At 38.7% G+C, this 26,725-nt stretch overlaps 1 protein-coding gene across 2 annotated transcripts in view; it reads left to right on the top strand.

The window, feature by feature from the left end:
* Window positions 1-24,865, top strand: part of ppp3cca (protein phosphatase 3, catalytic subunit, gamma isozyme, a) — a 40,094-nt gene extending 15,229 nt beyond the window's left edge. For both annotated transcript variants that reach the window (XM_083910932.1, XM_083910933.1), the window contains 10 exons: window positions 1,257-1,368; window positions 3,538-3,683; window positions 3,796-3,935; window positions 6,328-6,405; window positions 6,484-6,578; window positions 6,724-6,849; window positions 8,981-9,058; window positions 10,739-10,823; window positions 12,242-12,339; window positions 21,649-24,865. In XM_083910932.1, the coding sequence (XP_083767058.1) occupies window positions 1,257-1,368; window positions 3,538-3,683; window positions 3,796-3,935; window positions 6,328-6,405; window positions 6,484-6,578; window positions 6,724-6,849; window positions 8,981-9,058; window positions 10,739-10,823; window positions 12,242-12,339; window positions 21,649-21,851 (1,161 nt within the window). In that variant the 3' untranslated portion in view covers window positions 21,852-24,865. The remainder of the gene's footprint in view (window positions 1-1,256; window positions 1,369-3,537; window positions 3,684-3,795; window positions 3,936-6,327; window positions 6,406-6,483; window positions 6,579-6,723; window positions 6,850-8,980; window positions 9,059-10,738; window positions 10,824-12,241; window positions 12,340-21,648) is intronic.
* Window positions 24,866-26,725: the final 1,860 nt, after the last annotated feature.

The raw sequence follows: 26,725 nt of genomic DNA on the forward strand, positions 1-26,725 counted from the left end.
ACACTGAAATGATCCAGTATACCTGGGATTTGTGAACCTGCTTTAAAGAAGGGGGGGAGAAAAAAAAGGCGATTAACACCATTCCCGTCGCCAGGGGGTTGTTCTTCTGCCCTGTGGTGATAATGTGACGTCAAAGAGACGCCGGGAACCAAACGAGTCGCATGATGAAGGCGGCGACACCGCGGTGGAGCTCAGTGTCAAGGTTACCGTGGTTACGATTGTATACCTTTTACATTGGTCCCTGGTTCCATAGGAGTTTTAGAAAATATCCATGCACTGAAATATTGCAATAAATAATAGCATATTGATCGTTGACGTTCACACCTGCAGTCAATTGCTGGACTGTGGGAGGAAACTGGACAAACTCCATACAGAAATCCCCTCAGTCTGACCGGGTCACAAACCTGGGTGTTTTTACTCTAAAACAACAGTGCTAGTCACTACTCCTCTGTGTGGCCCCAGTAGTGTATTGATAACTGTGCTAAATTGATTCAAAACTTACTTGAACGATTGGGGCTATTTCGTTTAATTTGGTAGCTACGAATCTGAGTGAACAGGGATCGCATGTTGGGGTTCCTCAAGGCTCCATTTACAGGCCGTTTTTGTTTAATAACTTCCTGCGCTCCTGCTAGCTCATATTCTACTGTTAAAAGAAAACAAGGATGGCATGTTGGGGTTCTGCAAATGGCTCCACTTTGGGCCACTTTTGTTCAATATCTTCATGCTCCTGCTAGCTTAGATTCTGCTGTCATATTTTCATCAAGATCGCGACTTTTGCTTCTTGCACGAATGTAATTGTCCGATATTAAAAAATGTATGCTGCGTCAACGGCGATCGAGCTTTCCCTGAACCCACTGCCTGACTACATGCCTGCACAGGTGCTGCTGTTTCCTAAACCACGCAGCTCCAATTAAGTTTCCTGGATGCAACATGGACAAGCAACGCTATTTTAAATGATGGATGAATATATTATACAACATATAATTTAACCACCAGAGGTACCATGATACGATATTATCACAATATTTAAACCACAATACAATATTGCAGAATCATATATTGCGATTAGGGCTGGGTCAAAATATTGATATTAATCAATACGTTCGGGTAAATATCTATATTTTAAGTCAACAGCTGGTTGAATTCTGGAAATAATTTGTACCTTATTGTCACTCTCTCTCTCTCTCTCTCTCTCTCTCTCTCTCTCTCTCTCTCTCTCTCTCTCTCTCTCTCTCTCTCCCTGTGCATCCTCTCAGTGTGTTCTCTACCTCTGGTCGCTCAAGATCAACCACCCCAACACACTCTTTCTCTTGCGTGGGAACCACGAGTGCCGGCACCTCACAGAGTACTTCACCTTCAAGCAGGAATGTAAGTGCAGCGTCGTGTCTCTCAGTCGTAAGAGTGCGACGTGTTCTCTGCTCTCTGTGCTCATGTTTCATATTTCACACACTGTACTCAGAGAGTACAACAGTGCAGCCTTCCTCCGACAGTCACTTTCACAGGTTAATTAATCATCCACCTCCGAGGCGATGACACAGTAAAACATATTTTTGATGGGATTTGAGTTGATTCATTCCAGAGCTACTTTCTTTTTGGGGGGGGGGGGGGTTTGCAAGAGTATCAGTGACTCTGTAATAGATAGTAACAACTTTCTCTGAAGTAGAATGTGTTTGTCAGTGTGTGACCTTGCACTTCAACAGCCTTTCTTCACAGAGCAGAAGAAGACTTTTTCCTTTTGCCGTGTTGCAGATGATAAACTGCTGCAGAGCAGGAAGCAGTCTGACATGGTGCTGATGAAACAGTAACACATACGGATTTCTCTTTCTGTCAATGTGTGAATTCTCTCTCTCTCTCTGTGTGTGTGTGTGTGTGTGTGTGAGCAGGTGTAGAGGAATTAGTATGCAAACTCACAAACACACACACAGTCTTTGGCAGACAGCGAAGATTAGAAGATTACCATGACAGCTGCTCAAATGTAGGACTTAGGCATTTGATCGATTGATCTGTTAGCAACGGACTTCAACTGCTAATGGAGCTTTTCCACTTGTTTCTTTTTGCCTTTCCATTAGAGATAGTACCTGCTACCTGGTGCTTTCTTTTGGTAGCGAGGTTCAATTTTCATTTAATGACAGCGCTGCCGAAAGCCGGCGATTGTGAGACCGAATCACGACCCGATCAACCGTATTTTTCTGTTCAGTGACTGTGTCAGATGGACTGGTCTTTGGCAACAGTGCTAGCCACAACCCCGCCGTGTGGCCCAGTACTGCATGGACAACTGTGCTAAATTGGTTCCAAAACTTACTCGAAAGATCGGGGCTACTTAGAATTGTAGTTACCAACTAAAGCGAAGTGAACAGGGATCGCATGTTGGGGTTCCGCAAGGCTTCGTTTTTGGGCCATTTTTGTTTAATATCTTCATGCTCGTGCTAGCTTAGATTCTACTGTCATATTTTAATTTAAAGACAGCACTGCCGAAAGCTGGCGATCGTGAAACGGAATTTTCAAACCTACATAAAACATAGCAGCAGCTTTGTAATGTGTAACGACAGCGTCATTAAAAGGTGACAAAGATGGTCCATTGCTTTCAATGTAAATATGAATTTCTATGGATTTAAAGAGTGCTAGTTACTAATTATACATATGTAACAATAGTCTATTTGTTTTGTACATATAAAACTTCTTAGTTTTAGACAGACATACCAGTGTGTTGAATGTCTTCTTATCCCCGTGTTCAGCTCCTGACTGTGAGTGTGTACTGTGAGGGCGTCTCCACTGGTGGACGTCGTTGGCTGAAACGAGGATGAGTCACCGCTGTCTGGTGCCTGTTTTATTATACAGCAGCAAAATCACCTTCTGTGGGAGAAGAGGAACGTGAACATGCTTGATTTACTGAATGCAGTGAATCTGGATCGGTGCAGTCCATTTTCATTATTTTTGTGTCGTCTAGTTTCACTTGACGTCACACACGGCTTTGTTGTTTCTCGAACTAATAGTCGCACAAATCGTACAACAGTCGACATAAGATTCAAAGATGGAGGCTATTATTCATTCATTGTGAATAATCATTTAATCTGTAAAGCATAGCAGATGTCATCTTTTGCTTGTTGTGATCACTTAAGTCATACGCATAATCGTCTGTTGACTTGTTTGGGTCATAAAATGTAGAAAAATGAATGATATGTTCATTTTATGGAGCAAAGAAACCAGAAAATATTCACATTCAAGAAGCTGAAACATGGAAAAAAACTTGATTTGATTATGAAAATAGTTCACAGCCCTACAGATTTTTACACTCCTTAATTAACAAATAAAACTCAAGGCATTGGAATCTTCACTATTTCATGTATGACATGACACTAAGTCAAGTATAAAAGCAAGATTAAGGAGTCGACTTCCTCCTGGGTTAGCCTGACCTGTATTGTTGTTGCAGGTCACATCACTAACTATGTCTGGAAACAATCATCCACAAAGTCCTTCTGTTGCTTTTTATGGAAGAATCGCAGTTTGTTCTGACATTATTTTGTTTTTTTGCTGCAGGTAAAATTAAGTACTCTGAACGGGTGTATGATGCTTGTATGGATGCCTTTGACTGCCTGCCCCTCGCTGCCCTGCTCAATCAACAGTTCCTGTGCGTACACGGCGGACTCTCGCCAGAAATCAACTGCTTAGACGACATAAGGAAAGTAAGTGAATTTAAAAAGCCACGCCGACCACATCGCCCTCACCCTCCAAAGTCCTTCTCCTGACCCGCAAAGCCCTCCGTAACCTTCTGTTTTGTGCTCTTGTGTTTCACAGTTAGACAGATTTAAAGAGCCTCCAGCTTTCGGGCCAATGTGTGACTTGATCTGGGCGGATCCTGGCGAAGACTACGGCAGTGAAAAGACAACCGAACACTTCAACCATAACTCCGTCAGAGGCTGCTCTTACTTTTTCAGGTACAACACTGAAGCTGCTGCTGCTGCTGCATGACACAAGCCAGTGGTGGAAGCTTCAATTGTTTGTAGGTCAGACCTTTTCAAAACTGGTGACCAGATAAAGACTGCTTGGTAAAAATAGCTCCACCATACTAGGAAAAAAAGGGTTTACAAAATAGGTTATACTGTACAGGACTCAATGAGCCAATGGAGCAGCTTCAAGGAGCATGCATTCAAGGAACCTCATAAATGTCACCACTTCTGCAAATACACATAAAGTCCATGAACTAAGTGCACATTTAAAATATTAAAAAATAGGATAGATTAGTGATGTCAGCTCCACTTTGTTTTTTTAGTGATGATCAATAAATGTTAGTAGACCTAGGCTAAAAATGACGCAGATGTAAATATAATAACAATGCTGTATGTCAAACCACATGTTTACAGTTCTGTCGTCATTGTAAGCATTCGGCATCATTATCATTTAGTTATCATTTAGCTCAAATTACAGCCTAGAGCAGCTAGTGCGCTGTAGACTGGGGCAACCCCCTTTTCGTGTCAAGTTTTATATATACATGTTATATTTAGGTTTTATATGATACTCTGAGGGCTGCACTAAACCTCTCTGAAAATGTGTGTGATGTACAGTGAATCGAAGTCTTTAACTTTGCTCGTGCCATACATGGTTTGCAAAGACGCCAGTTTCCTCCCTGGTATCAAACTTGGCAAAGGTCCTTTAACTCAAAAATAGCTTGAGGCGGACACATATTTGTTGTTGTCTGTCACTTTGTGAAAAAAAGCCAAAGAGCAAAAGTATTTATTTCTCACCGTGTCCGTCAGTGTTTTTTTTCCCCACTCGTCTCGTGTCATATCAACAGTCTGCTGTTCTTCAAAACTCTGACTGACGCTAACGTCTGACTCTGCAGCAGCAGAAACGACTCTTCCTTCTACAAATGCTACTTTAGAAGGATGATTTAGCTTTTTTTTTTGTGTGTGTGTGTTTTTACTCACCCACTCATCAAAAACCTTGCCAGGATTCCATTTTCCCTGCATGAATGTGTGAAAGCTGCTTGTTTGGAAGAGTGTCGACGTTTGTCCTCACAAACATTTTAGTGGCTTTATTGGCAGCTGTGATGACTCTGACATTTTTAAACCTGATTTCGGTCCATTTTTCATGGAAAGTGTGAAATTCAGCGTCTTCTTTTTGTTTTTTGTTGTATTCATGGATTCTCTGCCCTGGTTTGAAGCAGTAAATGTCAGAAACCGTTAATCTTTCCCTGATGGAGATCCCATAAAATGTTGGTCGCCCACTCATCTTTCTTCCCCCTGAACATTAGCAGTGGATTAGTTAAGGCGTTGTTGGTGAAAGAGAGAAAAGCAGTAAAAGATTTAAAGGCACAGTGTGTTGGTGACGTTGCATGTTGCAGCTGAAAATCTATCAAATTTTTTTGGTTCTCTGAAACTCAATGAAAGTCACAAAAACTTATTTTATTTCACCCAAAAGTACAATTTCTTTTCATGCCTGGTAGTTAATACATTATGTTTTTATTGAAAATACGACATACTTTCACTGCGGTGCAGATATACAAACATAGATTGGAGATACGGACCCTTTGTGTTGTTCAATAACTTCAACAACCTATTTATTGCAGAAAACAGAATAGACATATATATATATAAGAATATATAATGTCATGGATACTTGGAAACAGGATGATTATTTCCTGGTTATTTCCTGGTGGGAGCTAACAAGGCAGCTCAGCCCCCCCTACATCCCATTGTGGACTATTCCTGAAAATGTCATCCAAATCAATCTGCAACTTTTCGAGTTATGTTGCTAACAGGCAGACAAACAAACAAACAAACTCAGACGAAAACATAGACCCCCTGGTCGGAGGTCAACTATTGACTAACCCCGAGTCAGTCAATATTTGGCCTCAAACTTGAAAGATGTTAAGTTTGTCCATTGTGAGCTCCTGTAAGAACACGGCCATCCACAATGTCCACACAGCTGTTCATTCTTTGGTAGCGAATAAACAAACATTCATACGATCAGATGATTTTACAAAGTATTGTCCTGAGTATCTGCCAACGATGAATGCTTTTACACACCGGACCTTTTTAAAATCCAGAAATCCCTCTGCTCGCTGTGGTCTTTGCCCCCCGTGAAAAGAGAAGAAAAGAAACAGCAGAGCTCATAAATACGGCGATGGTGCCTGTGGACGCTCAGCGTCTTAAATCCTGCAGCTCTGCTGGCTCAGCGACATGCTAGCATACTAAAAATGACAAACAGCAGTCGGCGTGTTGGTCCTAAGTGGTTTCATGCTGTATCTTTTTAATGGTTTATTTGAAGGTTTTTAAACCCAGTGTATTATTTTAACACGGTCTCTTTTTCTTTTTTTTCTCTTTGCAGTTACTCGGCCGTTTGTGACTTTTTGGTAAATAATAACCTGCTCTCAGTAATAAGAGCCCATGAAGCACAGGATGCAGGGTAATTATTATTATTTTTATTTAATAATATTAATATACAGAATGAAGTTTATTGAGTCTTTTGTGTGTGGCTGTGCAGGTATCGGATGTACAGAAAAAGCCAGACCACAGGTTTCCCGTCTTTAATCACAATCTTTTCAGCTCCAAATTATCTAGATGTCTATAACAACAAAGGTGCGTGTGTCTTGTTTATTATTATTATTATTATTATTCTTTATTCCTCACTGTCTCACTGTCGTTGTTTTTCTCGTGCACCAACTTCAGTCCTTGAATCTCTCTCCTCCTCTTTCTCCCGTCTCTTCCCCTCCATCAATCCCAGCTGCTGTATTAAAATATGAGAACAACGTGATGAACATACGACAGTTCAACTGCTCCCCTCACCCGTACTGGTTACCCAACTTCATGGACGTCTTCACGTGGTCTTTGCCTTTCGTCGGAGAGAAGGGTATGTTTTTGTGTTTATTTTTAAAGCTCACATAGAGTGGTCCTTACATACATTAACTTGTTTTTATGCTCAAAAACCTCCTAGTTGCTATAAACGAGCCGATAGAAATCCTCTTTTCTGACGCTGTTTCCCAGCCGCGATATTTCAGACTCAACTCTCTCACCCAGAAGACAGACTGTCTTGTGATTGGCCAATACCCTGAAGTGACATAATAAGCACACCCGCTCTCAGAATCACAGCTCCCTCCTCTGGAACGGTGGATGCACTGCTCCTCATTATCAAAACATTGTTTTAACAGTGTTTAAAAATAGCTTCTTCACGACTCCCCGCCTCAGTCCCTTTGACGACCTTTGACCCAGAGTCAGACCCAGAGTCAGAAGACACTGTCGCTCGTGAAACACCTCCACAACGGACGTTATTCTTCTTCTGTGGTTCAATGTACGCAACCGGATGTGCCCGGACTAGTGCCCGGAGCAGGACGATCTGCTGTTCAGGAGAACCTCTGTTTACGTAATCGGACCGGGTTTTTTCAGAGATCTCACTGAGCCTGAGATTACAATAAAACACAGTGTTCTCAGCAGTGACTGAACTGTTTGTTTAGAACCTTCAGAGCTTCATAAACAAGGTAATGACGCAGATCGACACTAAAAAACAGCGTTAATAGGAACTTCCGGTCTAGGTCCGCTGTAAACGTTTGGCGATGTTCTCAAATGTCTTGTTTTGTCCCCAAAGTCGAGTTAGTTTTAATGATTTATTTGCCAACGACACCAGAAAATTTAAGAAGCTGAAAAACCCACTAAAACGGAATGATCGATCATCAAGATGGTTTAAGATTAATTTAGTAATTGATTAATCCAATAACCGTTGCAGCCCTAGTTCTACTTGTAGTAAGTATTTGGACTTTCCTACCTGAAGGGGGCGCTGCTTCAACAGGAGAAGTCGGAGCGACCTCACAAATCACGATATAGGATAGAAAACACAAGATGGCTACCACTCAAACATTCACACACACATTTATGCTTTACACAGTTTCAACATTAACAAACTTTTGTACGAAAATAAGAATGGGATTAATGTAGAATTACTCATTAATCCAATGTGTTTGAAGTAAAATTAAGGTAAGGTAAGGGTGGAGATATGAATATTATATCAAACCTATTGGAATAACAATATGTTTGATGATATTTCACAGAATTTCGATATGGAGCAAGTGAAGTAAAATTAACATTTGCCTCAAAAAAACATACAGAAATAACCATATTCAAACTTTTTCATACATTTACTGGTTTGAGTATTTGTTCAGCTTCTAAAATGTGAATATTTCCTTTGCTCCTTACAACAAATACATCATTTAAAAAACCCAAGATATTTGAGTAACATCATCATTTACAGGTTTGGTAAACACTGATCAACATTTTCTGACATTTTACAGACTAAACAAGTACTTGATTAATAGAGAAATTAATCGGTTATGAAAATAATCGTTGGTTGCAGCTAGAAATATGATTATTTTAAAGAAAATCAAATAGATTTTAATACTGTAACGCAGTCAGAGGTGATTTTACGCCCAGTTCCGACTCCCGTTGTAAATGTAACCTCTTAAAGTGAATAAAAGCGCATTAACAAAGCTCTTTTCACTAACTTTATTGGCTTTTTAATGATTCCTCAACTTGTGGAATATTCTGACTCGGACTAACCCAGAATTTTTTATCCCTTTTGCTGAGTCATGGAATCGGAGAAACATTCAAAATAGACTTACTTTATGCGTAAATTGTGCTTTTTAACAACCTTTTCCTTTCAGCAGCTGTTGCTCATTAGTCGAGCATTACATGGAATAATATTGCTCCTCAGTTATTAATCACTCAGGAATCCAAGATTTATTGAAATCAGTCTTGTTTTTTTCCCCAATTTGCCACATGTGAAATGTGTGTCATTTCCCAGAAGTGTGTGTTATTCATTACCATGTTATTTTGACCTGATAGGCGAGAAATTTCCAGCATTTTCTGCTCCAGTTTTTATGAAAGCTCTGGATTATATGGCTGAGAAAAAATAAAGTTATATGTATTTGATGCGTTTGGTTTAAATATAAATACAAAACCGTTACAAACAAATGGCTTCTCTCTCTCCGCAGTGACGGAGATGCTGGTGAATGTGCTGAACATTTGCTCCGACGATGAACTCATGTCAGAGGGAGATGACCTTTATGAAGGTGAGCGATGGAGTCAGTTAAACTGAAAACACGTCATTCTGGACAGTTAATGTTAACCATTATAAAGCTGCTGCTGTTTGTTGAAATACTGAGTAAAATACACATTATCTTTTTTTAAATAATTCAAATAATCTGCCTGGTGTGGAACATTAAATACCAATAATACTAAACAAATAAACCCCTCCTGAAGGTTTTTCCAGGTCGTTCGCAGCCAAACAGCCAGAAGCCATTTTCCTGCCGTTATGCACTATTTATATCCCCAGACATACGTGAACCTGTGAAAGATCTCTGTATTCTGACACTTGTTACTGATCTGTGACACGTTTGAAGGGGAAAATCTGGGAGAAACTTTAGGGTTAAGCGGATAAATGCTTCCCCCTCAACAAACCTGTTCATGGAGATAAGAAGTTATTAATCTTATCTCACCTTATAGGAATTGGCCAACTGATAACTTCAGTTTCAGATCTGTAGCTTCAACTTCATCATGTGGACGATTTTCAAAACAATCGTTATGAGTCACTTATTATTAAAGCAATTACTTTAAAGGTAGAGTCTGCAAGAATTGCAACAAACAGACTTTCACAAGTGTGTCAGGTAACTACGGTGGCCTTCACATGCCAGAAAAAGTGCCGTTTGCTTGTGTTTGCAAAGTCAAGTTCCTCTGCTTTAAAGCACAAAATTCTGGCTGCTGTAAATCAAGGCCCTGGCCTAAAGTATATTTGTTAAAGTCTTATTTTAAAGCAATTATACACTAGTTAATAAATGGATAATGTTTTCAATTTCTGCAGATAAAAAGCCTCTTAAATGTTACCCACTGGAACTTCTTGAAGTTAATTCAGTCAAGTAAAAAACAAAATAAACTTGATATTTATCAAACTTAGAAAGTGAGCTGGACATTTTTAATTCTTCAACAAATTCACCTTTAATTTCATACAGATTCTCATTTATTCTTAATAAAAAGCAACTGCAGGTTTTTGCACTTTTCACACAAATTGGAAACGGTGTTTTTAGTATGTCCAGGAGAGGTTAATATAATAAAATTGTAATCATTAAAATAGCATTACATTATCATTTGTGTGACACCTGGATTGTAGCCTACTGTATATTACATAGTTCACAACTTCAATCTTAAAATAACTATGCGACATAGCGTGAAAAGAGGGCACGTGACACACTTATTTGTTGTGATAATATTAAAACTAGATGTAGATGTATACGAGCGCAGAATATAGGTCATTTGTCAAGTTGGTGTAAAAATAACGAGCACATCTGCCGACGCCGATGATCGTCTTCCAAAGTTCCCTCTCTCTCTTCTGCTCTTTCCTTTTTCTGTTTCTGTTTTTTAAATTTGATCAAAATAAAGGAGACCTGGCTCTGGCTTAATTGACACAGACTGCTGGGAGGTGATTTATCCTCAGCCCTTCATGTGTGATGATGACGTTGATGAGGAAGTTGTCTCTCCCTGGAGAACGGCAGCCACTCTCTGCTTTGAAAACCCTCGCTTTCACCTCTCAATCGCTGCGTCCCGTCATCCTTTTGTTCTCCTCTCTATTTCGTGCACTGTATTGTTCTCTTTTTTTTTTCGATGAGTTGGCAACAAAAGGACGAGGGAAAAAAAGTGCTTTTTCTGAATAACAAATGTGCGTTGGTTGTTGACCCTGCGTTGTGTTCTGGTTCCAGGCGGCACCTCAGCGATGCGTAAGGAGGTCATCCGGAACAAGATCCGCGCCGTGGGGAAAATGGCGCGCGTCTTCTCCGTGCTCAGGTCTGACCCTGTCATTCACGTCCTCCCTTTGATCTTAGCCTACTTCAAGGCATACATACTGTGTACATCATGCATGTGTCAGAATTACCTCCACTGAACAAACCCCAGTGTACTGTAGTAGTTGGAGAAAACAACACAATGTTGGCCTGTGCAGATTAATGAGCTGGCACGAGATGAGTCACGACGCAGCCAGACTGTATAATGACATTAAATATTATTCTCGATGAACGTCGTCGCTCGTCACTCTGCAGCTTGTCTGTCAGAGCTGTGCTTAAGGCTCAGCGCTCTCAGGCACAAGGAGTCATCAAAATCTGGATATTTGCCTTCATACATTGTCATTAATTATTTTTTTTCCAATGCAGAGCCTAGTTTTAGTCCTTAATCTCTGCTTTTTCCAACTCATTATAACATAAATATTTAAATAAATAGCTTGTTGTCATGTGTATACTCCATATTAACCCATACACGTTGATCGGGGATGACTATAAAAAGTCGTTCAATTCATGTGGTCGTTCATAGTTTTAAAGCTGCTAAATGTGCAGCAGCAGGAAGTATTTTGTTTGTCAGTGAGCTATTTCTGTCATAAAATTAATGATAAAAAGTAATAAATAAATTTGAAGGAAAGCGTTTTGGGTTATTTTAATGTGTTCTTTGATGAGGACGAGTGTCCACGTTGAATCTCTTCTGGATCTAAAGGAGAGCTGGAACATGCAGCTAGTTAGCTTAGCGTAGCATCAAAACAAAAACAGGTAGCCTGGATAGCTGGCTAATATTGCTAATATGGCTAAAAGTGATATTTTTGGAATTTCTTCAGATTTTTGCAAAAATGGCCACTTTGCTTTTTCCAACTCATTAGAACAAATATTTAAATAAATAGCTTGTTGACAAGTGTATACTGTATAATTAACCCATACACATAGAGATGGAGGATAAATATTTACTCATATGATTTAATTTTACTATAAAAAGTCCTTCTGTTCATGTGGTCGTTAGTAATTATATTAATATGTTAGTGAGCTATTTCGGTCATAAAATTAATGAAAAAAGTATTAAAGAAATTCAGAATGATCTGAAATATTGATTTGAAGGAAAGCGTTTTGGGTTAATTTAATGTGTTCTTTGATGATGAGTGTAAAAGAGAGCTGCTCGCCCACCGTCTGGTAACTGATCCATAAAAATATTAGTTTCCGCTGCTAAAATGGACACAAGTCATCAGTGACCCACTTTCAGAACCAGGACAGATGTTGACCGTTTGGCTCGAGGCCGACGATCGAGACCGATTTAGCGCAGGGTGAGATATTGATTGATGACAGAAACCTAAGACGTCTCGGTTACAGAACGGCGTCGTAATCACCAGGTTCTTCCTGACATGTAACCGGTGTTTGTCTGTGTGTGTCCGTGCCTTGTTTGTGCTTCAGGGAGGAAAGTGAGAGTGTGTTAACGCTCAAAGGCCTGACCCCGACTGGAACTCTACCAGTGGGAGTGTTGTCAGGAGGAAAACAGACCTTACAGACCGGTAAGTGTGTTTTATCTCTTTCTTTAGTAGAGTTTGTCCTCTTCTGGCCTCCATTTTAGCGCAAACTGATATATAATGTGTTTCCCTCATGAGATAAACGATGACATTCTCATAAAGCAACTGTATTATTGAATTTTACAATCTGTCATTTCATCTACATCAACTATGGGAATATGAATCACTAAAAATGATGATGATCTCATGTCTGTATCATGTATTATATCCTTAAAAAATTTAATTTTCTAGGGAAACGTGAGCTGGAACACGCAGCTAGTTAGCTTAGCTAAGCATCACAACAAAAACAGGTCATCTGGATAGCTGGCTAATATGGCGAAAAGTGATATTTTGGGTATTTCTTCAGATTTTGCAAAAAAATATTATATTTAAATATTATAAATTTTATATATTGGTTTTACGTTATTATTATTATGTGAGGTAATAAATACTTTATATGCATATATAACTTTGTTTTACAGTTAATTCCTAAGTGTGATTGGTGATATCGTGGTAGTCTGTTTTGTAACATAACATATTACACTGTTTTGGCTATGAAGGAAACAATAATTAACAATATTAATGGGATACAGTGGGAGAGAAAATCAAAAATGTTTACAGGCATCTTCTCTGTGGCATAAATGTCGAATTGTAAAATATATAATATATCATTTATTCTGTAAACTTGTTGTCTTAAGTATACAAACACTTCTAGTTCTTATCTTTTGTCCCAATACACAAGTGTGTTTCCTCCCTGACTGTTAAACCAAGCATTGCCAACGTCATTAAACATAAACAAAAGACTCCTATTAGTTTAATATTGCTTAGACGAAAACTGCAATTAACAGATTTATTGGGTTTTTTTTTATACTAAAAAAGAGCTTGACGGATATTTTTAATAACTACAGTTATTGTTGGACAGTTTTCTTTGTCCCATTTGGTACAGGACGTACCGTCTCGTTCTTTCCTTTATCCTACTTGGCGTTCGCTTTTTATTTTTCCAGCTGCTAAAATGCAGAGTAGTGTGTGTGTGTGTGTGTGTGTGTGTGTGTGTGTGTGTGTGTGTGTGTGTGTGTGTGTGTGTGTGTGTGTGTGTGTGTGTGTGTGTGTGTGTGTGTGTGTGTGTGTGTGTGTGTGTGTGTGTGTGTGTGTGTGTGTGTGTGTGTGTGTGTGTGTGTGTGTGTGTGTGTGCGTGTGCGTGTGTGCGAACTCCCCTTTAATGGTCAACAAAAGTCGGCCGCTCCACTAATGACGGTGGGAGTAAACGTTTGGGGTGACTGTGTCCTCTCTGTGCTGCTACTCCCTTTTAAAGAGTTCTAGATCAATGGTGTCACGTCCTCCACAGGAAGCTCTGGCTCCAGACTTTGACTCAAACGCTGCGTCTGCACTAAGTTTTTGGGCCGGCGCTGTGGGCCTGCTGGTCCGGGGAGGTTAGCCTGTCACCGGGATGTGGCGACCGAGCCTCTGATCTAAAGGCCAGTGCTTGGCCTCGCCCATCAGAGAGCATGCTGGGAGTTACACTTTGCCACGCTGGAGGCTCACAGAAGCCGCCGAGCAATCGAAAGAGAAACCACATGTTGTGACCTTTTGGAGAATGTCATTGTCCGTGTCGGCTCGCCTGTGCCACAGCGTCTCAGGTCAGCGAGGCCGGTTCAAACGGAGGCTGGACCAGATTTTTCAATCCTTATATGAGGATTTATCACTTGCATAATGCAGAGTTTAATGGAAAGGCTGTCAACAGATAAATAATTTAGTGTTTCACACATGGCAGGGTAAAATTTATTCAGCGTTATTGACGGAATGTTGATATGATGTTATGGCATCGTGCGTTAGAATTAGTGGAAGAAGTGTTTAATTGGCTCTTCTGTTGAAATCAGAGGAGCAAATGGTTGATATTAAAGTGGACCTAGACCGAAAGTTCCAATTACTGCAGTTTTTTTAGTGTGTATCTGCATCATTACCTTGTTTGTGAAGCCCTGAAGGTTCTAAACAAACAGTTCAGCCACTGCTGAGAACGCTGTGTTTTATTGTAATCTCGGGCTCAGCGAGATCTCTGAAAAAACCCGGTCCAGTTACGTAAACAGCGGTTCTCCTGCTCCGGGCACTAGTCCTGGCACATCCGGTTGTGTACATTGAACCGCAGAAGAAGAATAACGTCTGTTGTGGAGGTGTTTCACGAGCGACAGTGTCTTCTGACTCTGGGTCAAAGGTCGTCAAAGGGACTGACGCGGGGAGTCGTGAAGAAGCTATTTTTTGATAATGAGTAGCAGTGCAGGGGGAGCTGGGCTTCTGAGAGCTGGTGCACTTCCGGGTATTGGCCAATCACAAGACAGTTGCGTAGACCTCCATAAGTAACATATATGTGCAACAGGACCACTCTATGTGACCTTTAAATCTAATAAACTACAAGCGTTTAACAATAACAAATTGACTTACATTAACACTTACTGGTCTGTTTCTCCAATCTGCTTTTTAATATCTGAACTGAAAAAAATGGCCCAGTTTGCAATCAATACATCTATCTACACGTTTGAATGAAATGGCAAAGTTTAAGTGCATTTTGCAGCATTTTCTGAAAACATAAACTTAAATCATTCAATTACAACTAAACCAGTGAAAACCAATGTGTATCTTAGTTGTGTTGGCTTTTTCCCGCTTGACCAGAGACTGCATTCAAAGTTTCTTATTCCTCTCTCAAGGCTCGTAATCGCAGACTCCTCCCCCGCTTTTTCTCCTCGTCTCTCAGCCCACTTCTTGGCATTTTCCCCAAATCAGACTCTCGGAAGAAGATTTCTGCTCAATTAATTGGCCCCTACTGATATGTCAATCGTTGATTATCTAAAATGTGTTTGCATAATTATTGGCAGCTGATTTGTAGATGTTTATGTTACTAACTTTTTTTGTCACAAATACTTCCCTAATAAAACATAATCTTACTTTTAATAACTATTATTTTTTATTAACAATGCTGCTTGTACTCAGTGCTCAGTAGAGTGGGATGGAATAAACACACTCACTGACAACAGGAGAAAGCTCCAACAGCATGTTAGAAAGTTTTAGTAAAAAAAGGGTATTCTTTACGTATTTTATTTATTTTTCCTGAACAAAAAGAAAACTAAAAGTTACACCAAAGTTCCCAATTGATAAGCAGTTTCGAGAAAGCTAGTATTACCGTTAAAACCTTAATGATAACCAATCCATAGTCATAGTTGCACACAGATGTCTAAGGGCCAATTCCAATTCCTATCTTAACCCTCAAGCTCAACCCTTAATCTTAACTGGCCTCAAAACCAAGCGTTGAGGGTTATTTTGTCACTTAGAAATGGGACACCCCTTAAATGCAGATACGTCTTCAGACTGTAGGGGGCAGAATAACGTGAAAGAAAAAAAGAAGAAGAAGAAGACATTTACGTCAGGATTATTTATTCTGATCCGTTTGTCAGTCAAGTTATTAGGTTGTCAGTTAGTTATAAGATGATACTCATACAAATATTCAGCTGACAGTTACCACACACCACGACTTATTGAAAAGTAAACCACACCGGCCGACTATTGACAAAAGATGGTCAAATAAAAATAAATGTTAGGCAACAATGACGTCAGTAATCCATAATATGGGCCTAAACTAAGATCATTTTTATATCTCTATTAACAAAGAAAATACTTCATTTGTATCGTACTCGTTTCGCTGCTTTCGGTGCCATCTTTGTTATGTTTAAACATGCAATGCATTCTGGGTAGCCCTTGCTCCCAAGGGTGGTCTTGGAAAATCTCAATATTGAGGGCGATACAGCCCTTAAACTTGGCCTCAACTTAATTTATCTGAGTATCGGGACAGAACTTGCACTAGAGGGAGAACATTTTTGAGATTGAGGGTTAAGCAAGGAATTGGAATTCACCCTTGGACTCTTATGCTGTGTTTCCAAAATGGTATGGTTCGGTTTGGAATGGTTAAGCCCAGGTGGGGTGTGGGCTGTATCGTAACGAAAAACCGCATCAAACATGTCATACAAGACAGCTTTTTATGAGAATAGACTGCGGGCGCTGAAGAAACACCAGTCGCAAGGGAGTGTCGTTTTTCTGTCGCCCGGTCAGCTGACTGTTGTGACCGTTTTATTCTGGTACCCAAAGGGAACGGTGCCAATTCTTCAATTTATTCAATTTATGTTGGTACTACTTTAATGGAAACCCAAAAGAATATGTACACCATACTATACCAAACCGAGCCGTTCCACTCGATTGGAACGCAGCTTTAGTGCTCAGCCAAATCCTCCCTCAGCTCCTCACACCTAAGTCCTCATGACCCTTTAACACCAGCACCATCTTAAACCTCCTCCTCCTCCTCCAGACTTCTTCTATCCAACCTCATAAAACCACTCACCAGCTCACTTGCATGTTTTGATGATTTTTTTTTTTTTACAGCTGCTGTGACTTTTACTTCCAGAGTCTTGTAGTGGTGAGGGGAGGATGTCGGCCTTATATTCTGCCATCTGTTTCTCCCATGTTTATTGCACCGGGGCTTTACAGTTTGATGTTACTGTTGTATTTTACTGTCTCTGGTTGCCTGTGATGACTCAACTTTTCCCCTCCTCCCCTTTCCTCAACTCTAACATAGCTACCATTGAGGCAGCTAAGGCAAAAGGTACGCGTGGCTGAGTGAAATGTCTGTGTTCACCCTGTAAACACAACAGACTCCCAACCGTTAAATATGAATGTCTTCTTTCTTTTCCCTTTATCGATCCCCTCCCTGTGTTAATGTCACTGATTATTGTATTGTGTGGGTTGCTCTTGCATTATCAGGCCTGTTGAGTCACACTGGCGTCGTCATCGTAAAAAATAGACTACGTAGGTTCGAGATTGTCAGTCAATCAGTGACAGATTTCAGAGACGATGGCACAATATCACTTTATCTGCCAATACTGATAAGTATACAAGTGGTTAACAACACACTGGTGCTGTTTCAACAATACACTGGTGCTGTATTGTATCATCATCCTTAATAGATTCATATAACATGAACATTGATAATAACGGATTTTTGGTGCAATAGTTTAAAATTTGATCACTTTATATCATAGAACAGTAGCTGATATAAAAATTGTACTCGTGTACGAAGATCAATCTTCGATTATCTTAAATTTGTTTTAAAATTATTGGCAGCTACTGATTTGAATTTGAATTGAATGACTTTATTCAATTTTTTTTATTGAAACACATTTACAACAGCTCAATTAAGGCGACTAGATGTGCAGAAATGTGCAAGGGCATAATAAGTAAAAAGAAAGACAACGTAAAGATAAGAGTAAAAATAGGATAAAAATAAAATATAATATGGTAAAAAATCACACTCTAAATATAAGTAAGACTCTAATAAAATAAAATAAGGTAAAAATTACGCTCTAATATAAGTAAAAAGAAATAAAACGTAAGATAAGAGTATAAATAGATTAAAATAAAATACAAAACACAAGTAAACACACTCACTGACAACAGGAGGAAGCTCCAACAGCATGTTAGAAAGTTTAAGAGTAAAATTGTTAATTCTGGATGTAAATACCTGGAAATTGTTGTATATTATCCTTTGAATTCAAAGGATAATTAATAATTCATATATATCTATATAAATTGCTCTAAAAATAACATTACCTCCATTGTGTGAAGTTATGACCATACGATTACTATGTTGTTACTGTACTGTAAACTAATAACAAATACACTTAAAGAAGCGATTTTAAACCAGGATAAATAAACGTCCAGCTGCTTCACTGGAGTCTGACTTGTCGGTGCACATCAGAAGACTGTGCTGTTAAAGGGCAGTTATGTACAGTATATCAAGTTCAGGACTCCACCTGGTCCTTGTTGACAAGAAGCTCTGGTCTCATGGCCTTTTCTTGCCAACTGTGCCCCCCCCCCCCACCCCCTACACACACACACACACACACACACACACACACACACACACACACACATAAAAAGCCCGGCTGCTAAGACCTGGCTAAGATAAGACCAGGGACATCCCTGTCCGGGATATTTTCAGAGGCTTAATCCTGTTACATCACTCGTCTGTTGCTACGTCGTCTGTTCCTTCTGCTCGACGGCTTCGTCAGTCGTGAGAAAATCAGTCGTTTAGTCGGTTTAGGTTCTTTTTGAGAGTTAAAAAAAAAAATTGTTCTAATCGTAACCATACATCATTACAATCATAGGTGATATAACCGTGAGATAAGATCGAGATGAGATATAGTAATAAAATCTGAAATAATAAAGTATCCAGTATCTCGTCACAATGTTATCGTTTATTAACTTACTTTCCTGTTCTGAAGTTTACTCTGGCTTTACACGACAACGCTCCTGGGTGAAACCGACAAAATATTTTTATCGGATGCGCCTTTCGTTTAGACGGCGACGGCGTTTTTTGGGGCTTAAAAACGCAAAAAAATGAAGCCACCCTCCAGAGTGGAAATCTTAAAAACGTGGCGTTCCCGTCTAAAATGTTGAAAACGCAAAAGTGCGCTCTGAGCTACTCACGCTGGTTATCCTCCCAGCGTATTCACGTTTCAGCGCATTCACACGCTCCTGGTGGTGTTGCATGGCAGTGCTTCACAGTGCCACCTAGCCACCTGGCATGCATACTACATCAAATTTCACACACTTTTGCGTCACCGTGTGCGTGGTAAGGGTATCTGCGGGGTCTTAAAAAGTCTTAAAAAGTCTTAAATCCAATAATTTGAATTTAAGGCCTTAAAATGTCTTAAATTTTGCTCAAATCTCATAAAAGGTCTTAAATACAATTTTTAAAGGTCTTAAAAATCTATTAACATTAAATTTATTTAAAACGTGCATAAACTTCAGTATCGCTTTGAAATAGCAAATTTTTGAGGATGCGCTAGCATAACTACAACACGGAACTAAAGTAGGTCACCTGTGCTGCCCGGGGAGAATTTATCCAGTACCACTAGCTAGTGTGCTGTGCGCGCGCCGCGTTCTGTTATAGCTTAGCATAGCAGCGGAGAAAACTTAACTTAAGCCCACAGCTAAGAAGAATTGCAAGTTCAAGAATTTTTGGCTCCAGTTTTCCTTCATGTCTTTTGCACTTTTTTTGCCAGTATGGATTTGAAATGGGTCTTAAATTGTATTCATTATGGTCTTAAAAAAGTCTAAAAATGTCTTAAATTTGACTTGTTGAAACCTGCAGAGACCCTGGCGTGCAGATTTCCACCCAAAGACGCTCGTCTAAACGCAAAATAAAAAGTGGGAACGAGCAAAACGCCACTTTTGCGGTTTGTGTTCAGATGGTTGTCGTGTAAAGCTTTAGCCTCAATCTCAGTTACTTTAAAGACTCTGATGACGGTAATAATGACCTCAACGTGAACACGAGTGCTTCATTATCACAGATATCTGCTGGGGCAAGAGAAAACTCTCCATATAATAACCCACAAATCCACGTATTAAAACCTCCAAACATTAACTCCCTTGTAAACGTGATAATTGATGCTAGAGTTATGTCTGAAGTTTGCTTTTCATTTGCTCACATTTCTCTGTCTCTGTCTGGTTTACTCCGCTCTTACCGGGACGTTAACGTAAGTCTACACACACACAGTCGTTGTTGTTGTTGTTGTTGTTTACCTGTGCATGTGTCGTGTTTTCTGACATGTGTCTCTGTACGGTGCAAGGTTGTTTTGTGCTCTGTTTTAAGTCGATGAAAAAAAGAGTATAAAATAGTAGGGTTTGATGTTGATTTGAACATTTTCGATGCAGAAAAATATCTGTTTTTTCACAAACCAATGTCGTGGAATTTCAAGAAATAATCACGTTGTAGTTGAATTCTTGATAGACTTTAGTCAAACATGGAGTCGAGATCTTTGACTTTTAGACCAATTTTCATTAACAAATGTCTGAAATTAGTTTTGTTTTTTACAAAGAAATACAATACTGAATTCTACTTTTTTTCAATTCTAATTTCATTAAAAATCCTTAAAAGATTTGCTGGTTTATTGATAACAAATTTCAGGTACGGTATTGGTTTAATTTTAGATCCAGACTTTGATGTCTCCTACTGAACAATACTTTTGTGGATACATTCTTGGTCGTCTGCAGAAATCCAAATTGTTAATATGTGAAAAAATGCCATTATCCCTTAGACCACAGAGCATTTATGCTGCTTTCTCTCATTACTATGTTAACATCTATATACACAGGATATGAGAATGTGCAATATAAGATTATTTTATACCTTTTTTTTCAAGCACAATCTGATTTTCACCAACTATATAAACACACCTGCGCAAAAGAGTACAGACAATTTTTTTTTTTAATTGGATTGAATTTGTGAAATTTAGAAATTTGTCACAGTTCAAAGTTTGCTTGGCTAATTTTTATAAACAAAAAGTAACGGCACTTAACGTTAGCGCAGTCAACATTAGCGAATAACGAGTTTCCATGATGATTGACCAAAAAGGACACAGGTGACGAAATGTTTACGTTACGAGTCCAGGCACCGTTTACCAGTTAGCTGCGTTAGCTGCGTTAGCTCCTTTTAGCGCCGTTGGCGCGCCTACAGTGGAACTGGAGCGTTCTGGAAATTGGATTGAATTTGTGAAATTTAGAAATGCGTCACAGTTCAAAGTTTGCTTAGGTCATTTTTATAAACAAAAACTAGTGTTAGGCACGTTAACGGCGGTTAATCCCGCCAACGTTAGCGCAGTCGAAATTAGCGCATTAACGAGTTTCCATGATGATTGACCAAAAAAGACACAAGGTGACGTCATGTTTATGTTACGAGTCCAGGCACCGTTTACCAGTTAGCTCAGTTAGCTGCGTTAGCGCCGTTGGCGCGCCTACAGTGGAACTGGAGCAGTCTGTTTATTAAAGGACAAATAACTAGCACATGTGTGCCTCTGTTTTTGAAGTTTAGCGTTACTACTTTAGAGACTCAGTTTAACAATATGGAGTCGCGTAAACATGTCGTCACGCTCGTCTTTTTCCGATCAGTCGTCATGGAAACGCGTCATGCGTTAACGTGCATTAGCGTTGTCGCCGCTAACCGCCGTTAACGTGCGCAGCACTAACAAAAAGAAAAAGACACAATAATTTCATGTGCGATGTAAAATTAATCAAAACTTCTGAAGTCTGAAGATGTGACCTATAAACAAACACGCCCAGAATGACCATATAAGGAGTTTACCGAGTGTGTAATTTACCGAGATCATTTATCTGGAAAACGACTTAAAAAGATGGTTAATATTGGTTGTGAATGGTGATATCCACATGAGTGCAGACCAATGACTCAGATGTTTTGTCTCTGCTTTTGTCCTTCAGCCATTCAAGGCTTCTCTCCGACGAGGAAGATCCGCAACTTCGAGGAAGCGCGAGGTCTGGACCGCATCAACGAGAGGATGCCGCCGCGTAAGGACGGTCAGCAGCAGCAGCAGCAGCAGCAGCAGCAGCCGGCGGACGGTAGCACCAGCATCAACACCAACACCATCAACACTAACAACACCAACAAGAACGGCACTGGATAGGAAACCTTTCCCTCTCTTTGTTTCTCTTTGTCTTTATTTCTCTTCTTCTTCTTCTTCAGCGTCAGTGGAAAAAAAAACACATGAAGAAAACGGCGAAAATCAACATTTTATTATAGATTTTTTTTGTGTGTGTTTTTTCTTAGCAACAAATCACCGAATGAAGACTCTTCAAACGTGTACATGTCGAAGTATAAAAGAGAACATTTTATAAATTTGAGTGGACACTCTTAGACGAACCCCCCCCCCCCCTCTAGTCACTTTATTATTATTATTATAATTACAACAATTATTTAAATTTAGGAGCTTTGAGAATTCTACACACGATGCAGTGTTTGCTTATATATGTGTCAGTTATATAAATATATATATGTATGATTTTAAAAAAGAAAAGAAAAAAGAATAAGGGATTTAAATTATATAAGAACTACAATTTAATATTTTCTACTTACTGAAGACGTACGTGCAGTATAATCATATTTATACATTTTACACACACACACACACACACTTTTAATGAATCCCCCAAAGACACTGAAAGGATTGTGATTCAGTATTTTCACCTTGTTGTAGAGTATTATTCTGATTATTCTGATTATTCTGATTATTCTGATTATTACGGTAACATTAATGAAGGGAAATGGTTCAAAGTGAAGGATCCAGCGACAGTTTGGCTGTTTTTTCACTTGTGTTTCACTTTGACGGCAGCTAGGACGCTTCACCAAAACAAACAAACAAAACTCGTCAACACTCCCACATTTCTTTGGAAGAACTTCTTCTTCTTCTCTGACGTTAAGCGGATCTTTTCTGGAGAAGATTAAATCACAGGGAAAGACATTTTTCTCTCTTGTTTTGGACAATCTTATGTTTGGGAAGTGAGAAGGACCTGCTGCACACGCCGTCCTCACACAATAGACTCATAACGTGTTTGTTATTATTACTTAGAGGGGAAAAAAAGAGAAAAGCTCTATGTGTTTTAACAGTATAAATGATTTGTTGATGTTTTATCGCCGACACTAAGATCATTAGTGTCTCCATCTACACGTCAAACGAGGGAAAACTAAACCATGATGACGCTGTTTGACCTCAGTCCTCAGTGATCCCATCGTATGCTGACGACTCATGTATCCACCAATATTGATATTATACCGACAGAGTCATTTTAGAACCATTTATGAACGTATGAAGCTGTCATTTCAAAGACATGATTCTCCAACTGTGTCACAAATATTGTTCTCCCCAAAAAGAAGAAATCATTTGGGGATTTTTTTTCGGATTCTCCATTTTTTATCTGTCCAATATCGATTATTAAAAAACATCCTGGATGCTGCTTTTGTGACGAAATCCAACGTCTCTGTCCTTAATTTAAATAAACTGATTTAAAAGTACAAAATGATGTTCAGGATTAAATCATAAAATCTCTTTTTGTGCGTCTCCAAGAACACAAACAAACACGTTTTACCGATTATTCAATGTGCCGATATTTATTGGAGGTGCTTGCGTTAAGTCTCATCTGTGGTGAATCGTGTTTTTCCATATTTAATTTTCTTAAATAGTTGGTGGCGTCAACATGTGAATGTTGATCGATATCCAATGTTTCGTTTCCAAGCCAATATTGGCCAATACGGTGCCGTGTTTGAGTTCAATATCTATTCCTGAACTAAACTTTTTTTTAATAAGAATAATAAATAAAAAATAATAATACTTTTTTTTTTTCAATGTCAGTACGACAAACGAGCTCGGATGAGTTTGCTCATTTACGTCGGGTGCAAATAGCCAAAATGGCTGACTTCCTGTTGAGTTGAGGCCATGGTTACGGTTGACTTTTTTGTTCGTCTTGGTCGATGACATCTTCCTACCAAGTTTCGGGAAATTCGGTGGAACTCAATTTTTCAACTCTGTTTTCACATTGGCGGATGGCGCCATATGGCCCTTGATTAACGCACAGGTCTGCGGGACCGATGCCAATATCGCATTTTTGCCAGACCTGACCTCCATGCCAGGTTTCAAGAGTTTTCATGCACGTTTACGTCCTCAAAAATGACCACAAAGTCACAGATATGATAATCTAACCTATAAAATAACCTGAATTCAGGCTCCTCGCATGAATTCAGCCCAGGAGCCGTTCGGACCCTAATAGACCTGTACTTGGCGCGATCTGGATCTGATTTAGATCACTCAGGACTGATGTTAATACCAGGGATGAACGGGGTCTTACTGATTGATGAACAGTTCTGTCATTATCATCTCAGCCACAGCTGATTCTTCATGATCCTACATTTTTTAAGATGGAGACCATTTTACTCTTGCTTCCAACGCTGGTGTGTACATGTTTTTATTTTTGTTATGTTTCTTTGTTCTGAGGTTTTACTTCACCCTGCACTCCCAAAACTGAAATTATTACACTATTATCCAGTTAGAAAAAACAAACAAAAAAAAACTTTTGTGTTTTCACTACCACAGAGGGAGCCCTTTATAATGTCGGAGTATTTTTTAAACTTAAAAACTTGAATTTTGATGATAACTGAACGGCAAACTAGTGTGTGGTGAGACGATCTTCTGATCGGCTGCGACGTGCAACCTCCACCACTAGATGTCGCTAGACTCTACACACACTGTACCTTTAAGCTCCGCCTCTCCACGGACACCTGGTGCTGAGACACGCGTGACTGTAACCCAATGAAAGGCGAGAAAACAAAAAGAAGAAAAAGCTTTAAGAATTCACTCGCACTTGTTTTTTGTGCCACACGTCAACACCCATGTGTGTGTGTGTGGATGAGGATGAAAACAAATTGATATTTTAACGACGATATTTGGCTTCACCTTCTCAACGGTGACGTTAGTTTGTTTTACTGGCTTTACTGGGTGAGCCATGCAGTTTGCTGACCTCCTGTTAGGTCCTTTACATATCCTGCAGAATGTAAAATAATAATAACAATAATAATAATAAATCATAATAATCTTAAAATAGTTGTAAAAATGGGGTGAAGGGGAGAAAAAACTGTACCGTACTTGTCATTCAAGGCCATGAAATCTTTTACGTCGTTGTACCAATGGAAAGAAACGAATAAAATCAAGTACAGTGTTTTATTTGACTCTTTATTTATAAATGTATATGTGTATATATATTATTAAAGTGATTCTGATGTTGCTTTCTGCTTGGTCTGCTGCCCCCAAGAGGCCAAAAATATAGAGATTTATTGAAAAAATTTGAATTTTTTTTTACAAAAAACATCATACAATACTATGTCGTCCAAAATTTGACAAAAACATCATACTATACTATGTTGTTCAAAATTTGTCCTTTTTTTTGGAAAAAAAATGTTGGTCCAAAATTTGACAAAAACGACATACTATACTATGTCGTCCAAAATCTGACAATTTTTTTGAAAAACGTTTTTTTGGTCCAAAACTTGACAAAAACATCATACTATACTATGTAGTACGTCATACTATACTTTGTCTCCATAATGTGATCATTTTTGGAGAAAAAAAATTTGGTCCAAAATTTGACAAAAAAGACATACTATACTATGTCGTCCAAAATCTGACCATTTTTTGGAAAAACGTTTTTTTGGTCCAAAACTTGACAAAAACGTCAGACTATACTATGTAGTACAAAAAACATCATACAATACTATGTCGTAGTACGTCCTACTATACTATGTCGTCCATAATGTGATCTTTTTTTGGAAAAAAAAATTTGGTTCAAAATTTGACAAAAACGACATACTATACTATGTCGTCCAAAATCTGACCATTTTTGGAGAAAAAAAGGTTTGGTCCAAAATTTGACAAAAACGACATACTATACTATGTCGTCCATAATGTGATCATTTTTGGAAAAAAAAAATTTCGTCCAAAATCTGACCATTTTTTTGAAAAACGTTTTTTTGGTCCAAAACTTGACAAAAACATAATACTATACTATGTAGTACGTCATAGTATACTTTGTCTCCAAAATGTGACCATTTTTGGAGAAAAAAATTTGGTCCAAAATTTGACAAAAACGACATACTATACTATGTCGTCCAAAATCTGGAAAATTTTTTGAAAAACGTTTTTTTGGTCCAAAACTTGACAAAAACATAATACTATACTATGTAGTACGTCCTACTATACTATGTCGTCGATAATGTGATCATTTTTGGAAAAAAAAATTTGGTCCAAAATTTGACAAAAAAGACATACTATACTATGTCGTCCAAAATCTGACCATTTTTTGGAAAAACGTTTTTTTGGTCCAAAACTTGACAAAAACGTCAGACTATACTATGTAGTACGTCATACTATACTTTGTCTCCAAGATGTGACCATTTTTGGAAAAAAAAATTTGGTCCAAAATTTGACAAAAACGACATATACTATGTCGTCCAAAATCTGACCATTTTTTGGAAAAACGTTTTCTTGGGTCCAAAACTTGACAAAAATGTCAGACTATACTATGTAGTACGTCATACTATACTTTGTCTCCAAGATGTGACCATTTTTGGAGAAAAAAAATTTGGTCCAAAATTGGACAAAAACGACATACTATACTATGTCGTCCAACATCTGGAAATTTTTTTGAAAAACGTTTTTTTGGTCCAAAACTTGACAAAAACATAATACTATAGTATGTAGTACGTCCTACTATACTATGTCGTCCATAATGTGATCATTTTTGGAAAAAAAAAATTTGGTCCAAAATTTGACAAAAACGACATACTATACTATGTCGTCCAAAATCTGGAAATTTTTTTGAAAAACGTTTTTTTGGTCCAAAACTTGACAAAAACATAATACTATACTATGTAGCACGTCCTACTATACTATGTCGTCCATAATGTGACCATTTTTGGAGAAAAAAAATTTCGTCCAAAATCTGACCATTTTTT

The sequence above is a fragment of the Microchirus variegatus genome (genome assembly GCF_963457635.1).
Source record: "Microchirus variegatus genome assembly, contig: SCAFFOLD_69, whole genome shotgun sequence".
NCBI classification, from domain to species: domain Eukaryota; kingdom Metazoa; phylum Chordata; class Actinopteri; order Pleuronectiformes; family Soleidae; genus Microchirus; species Microchirus variegatus.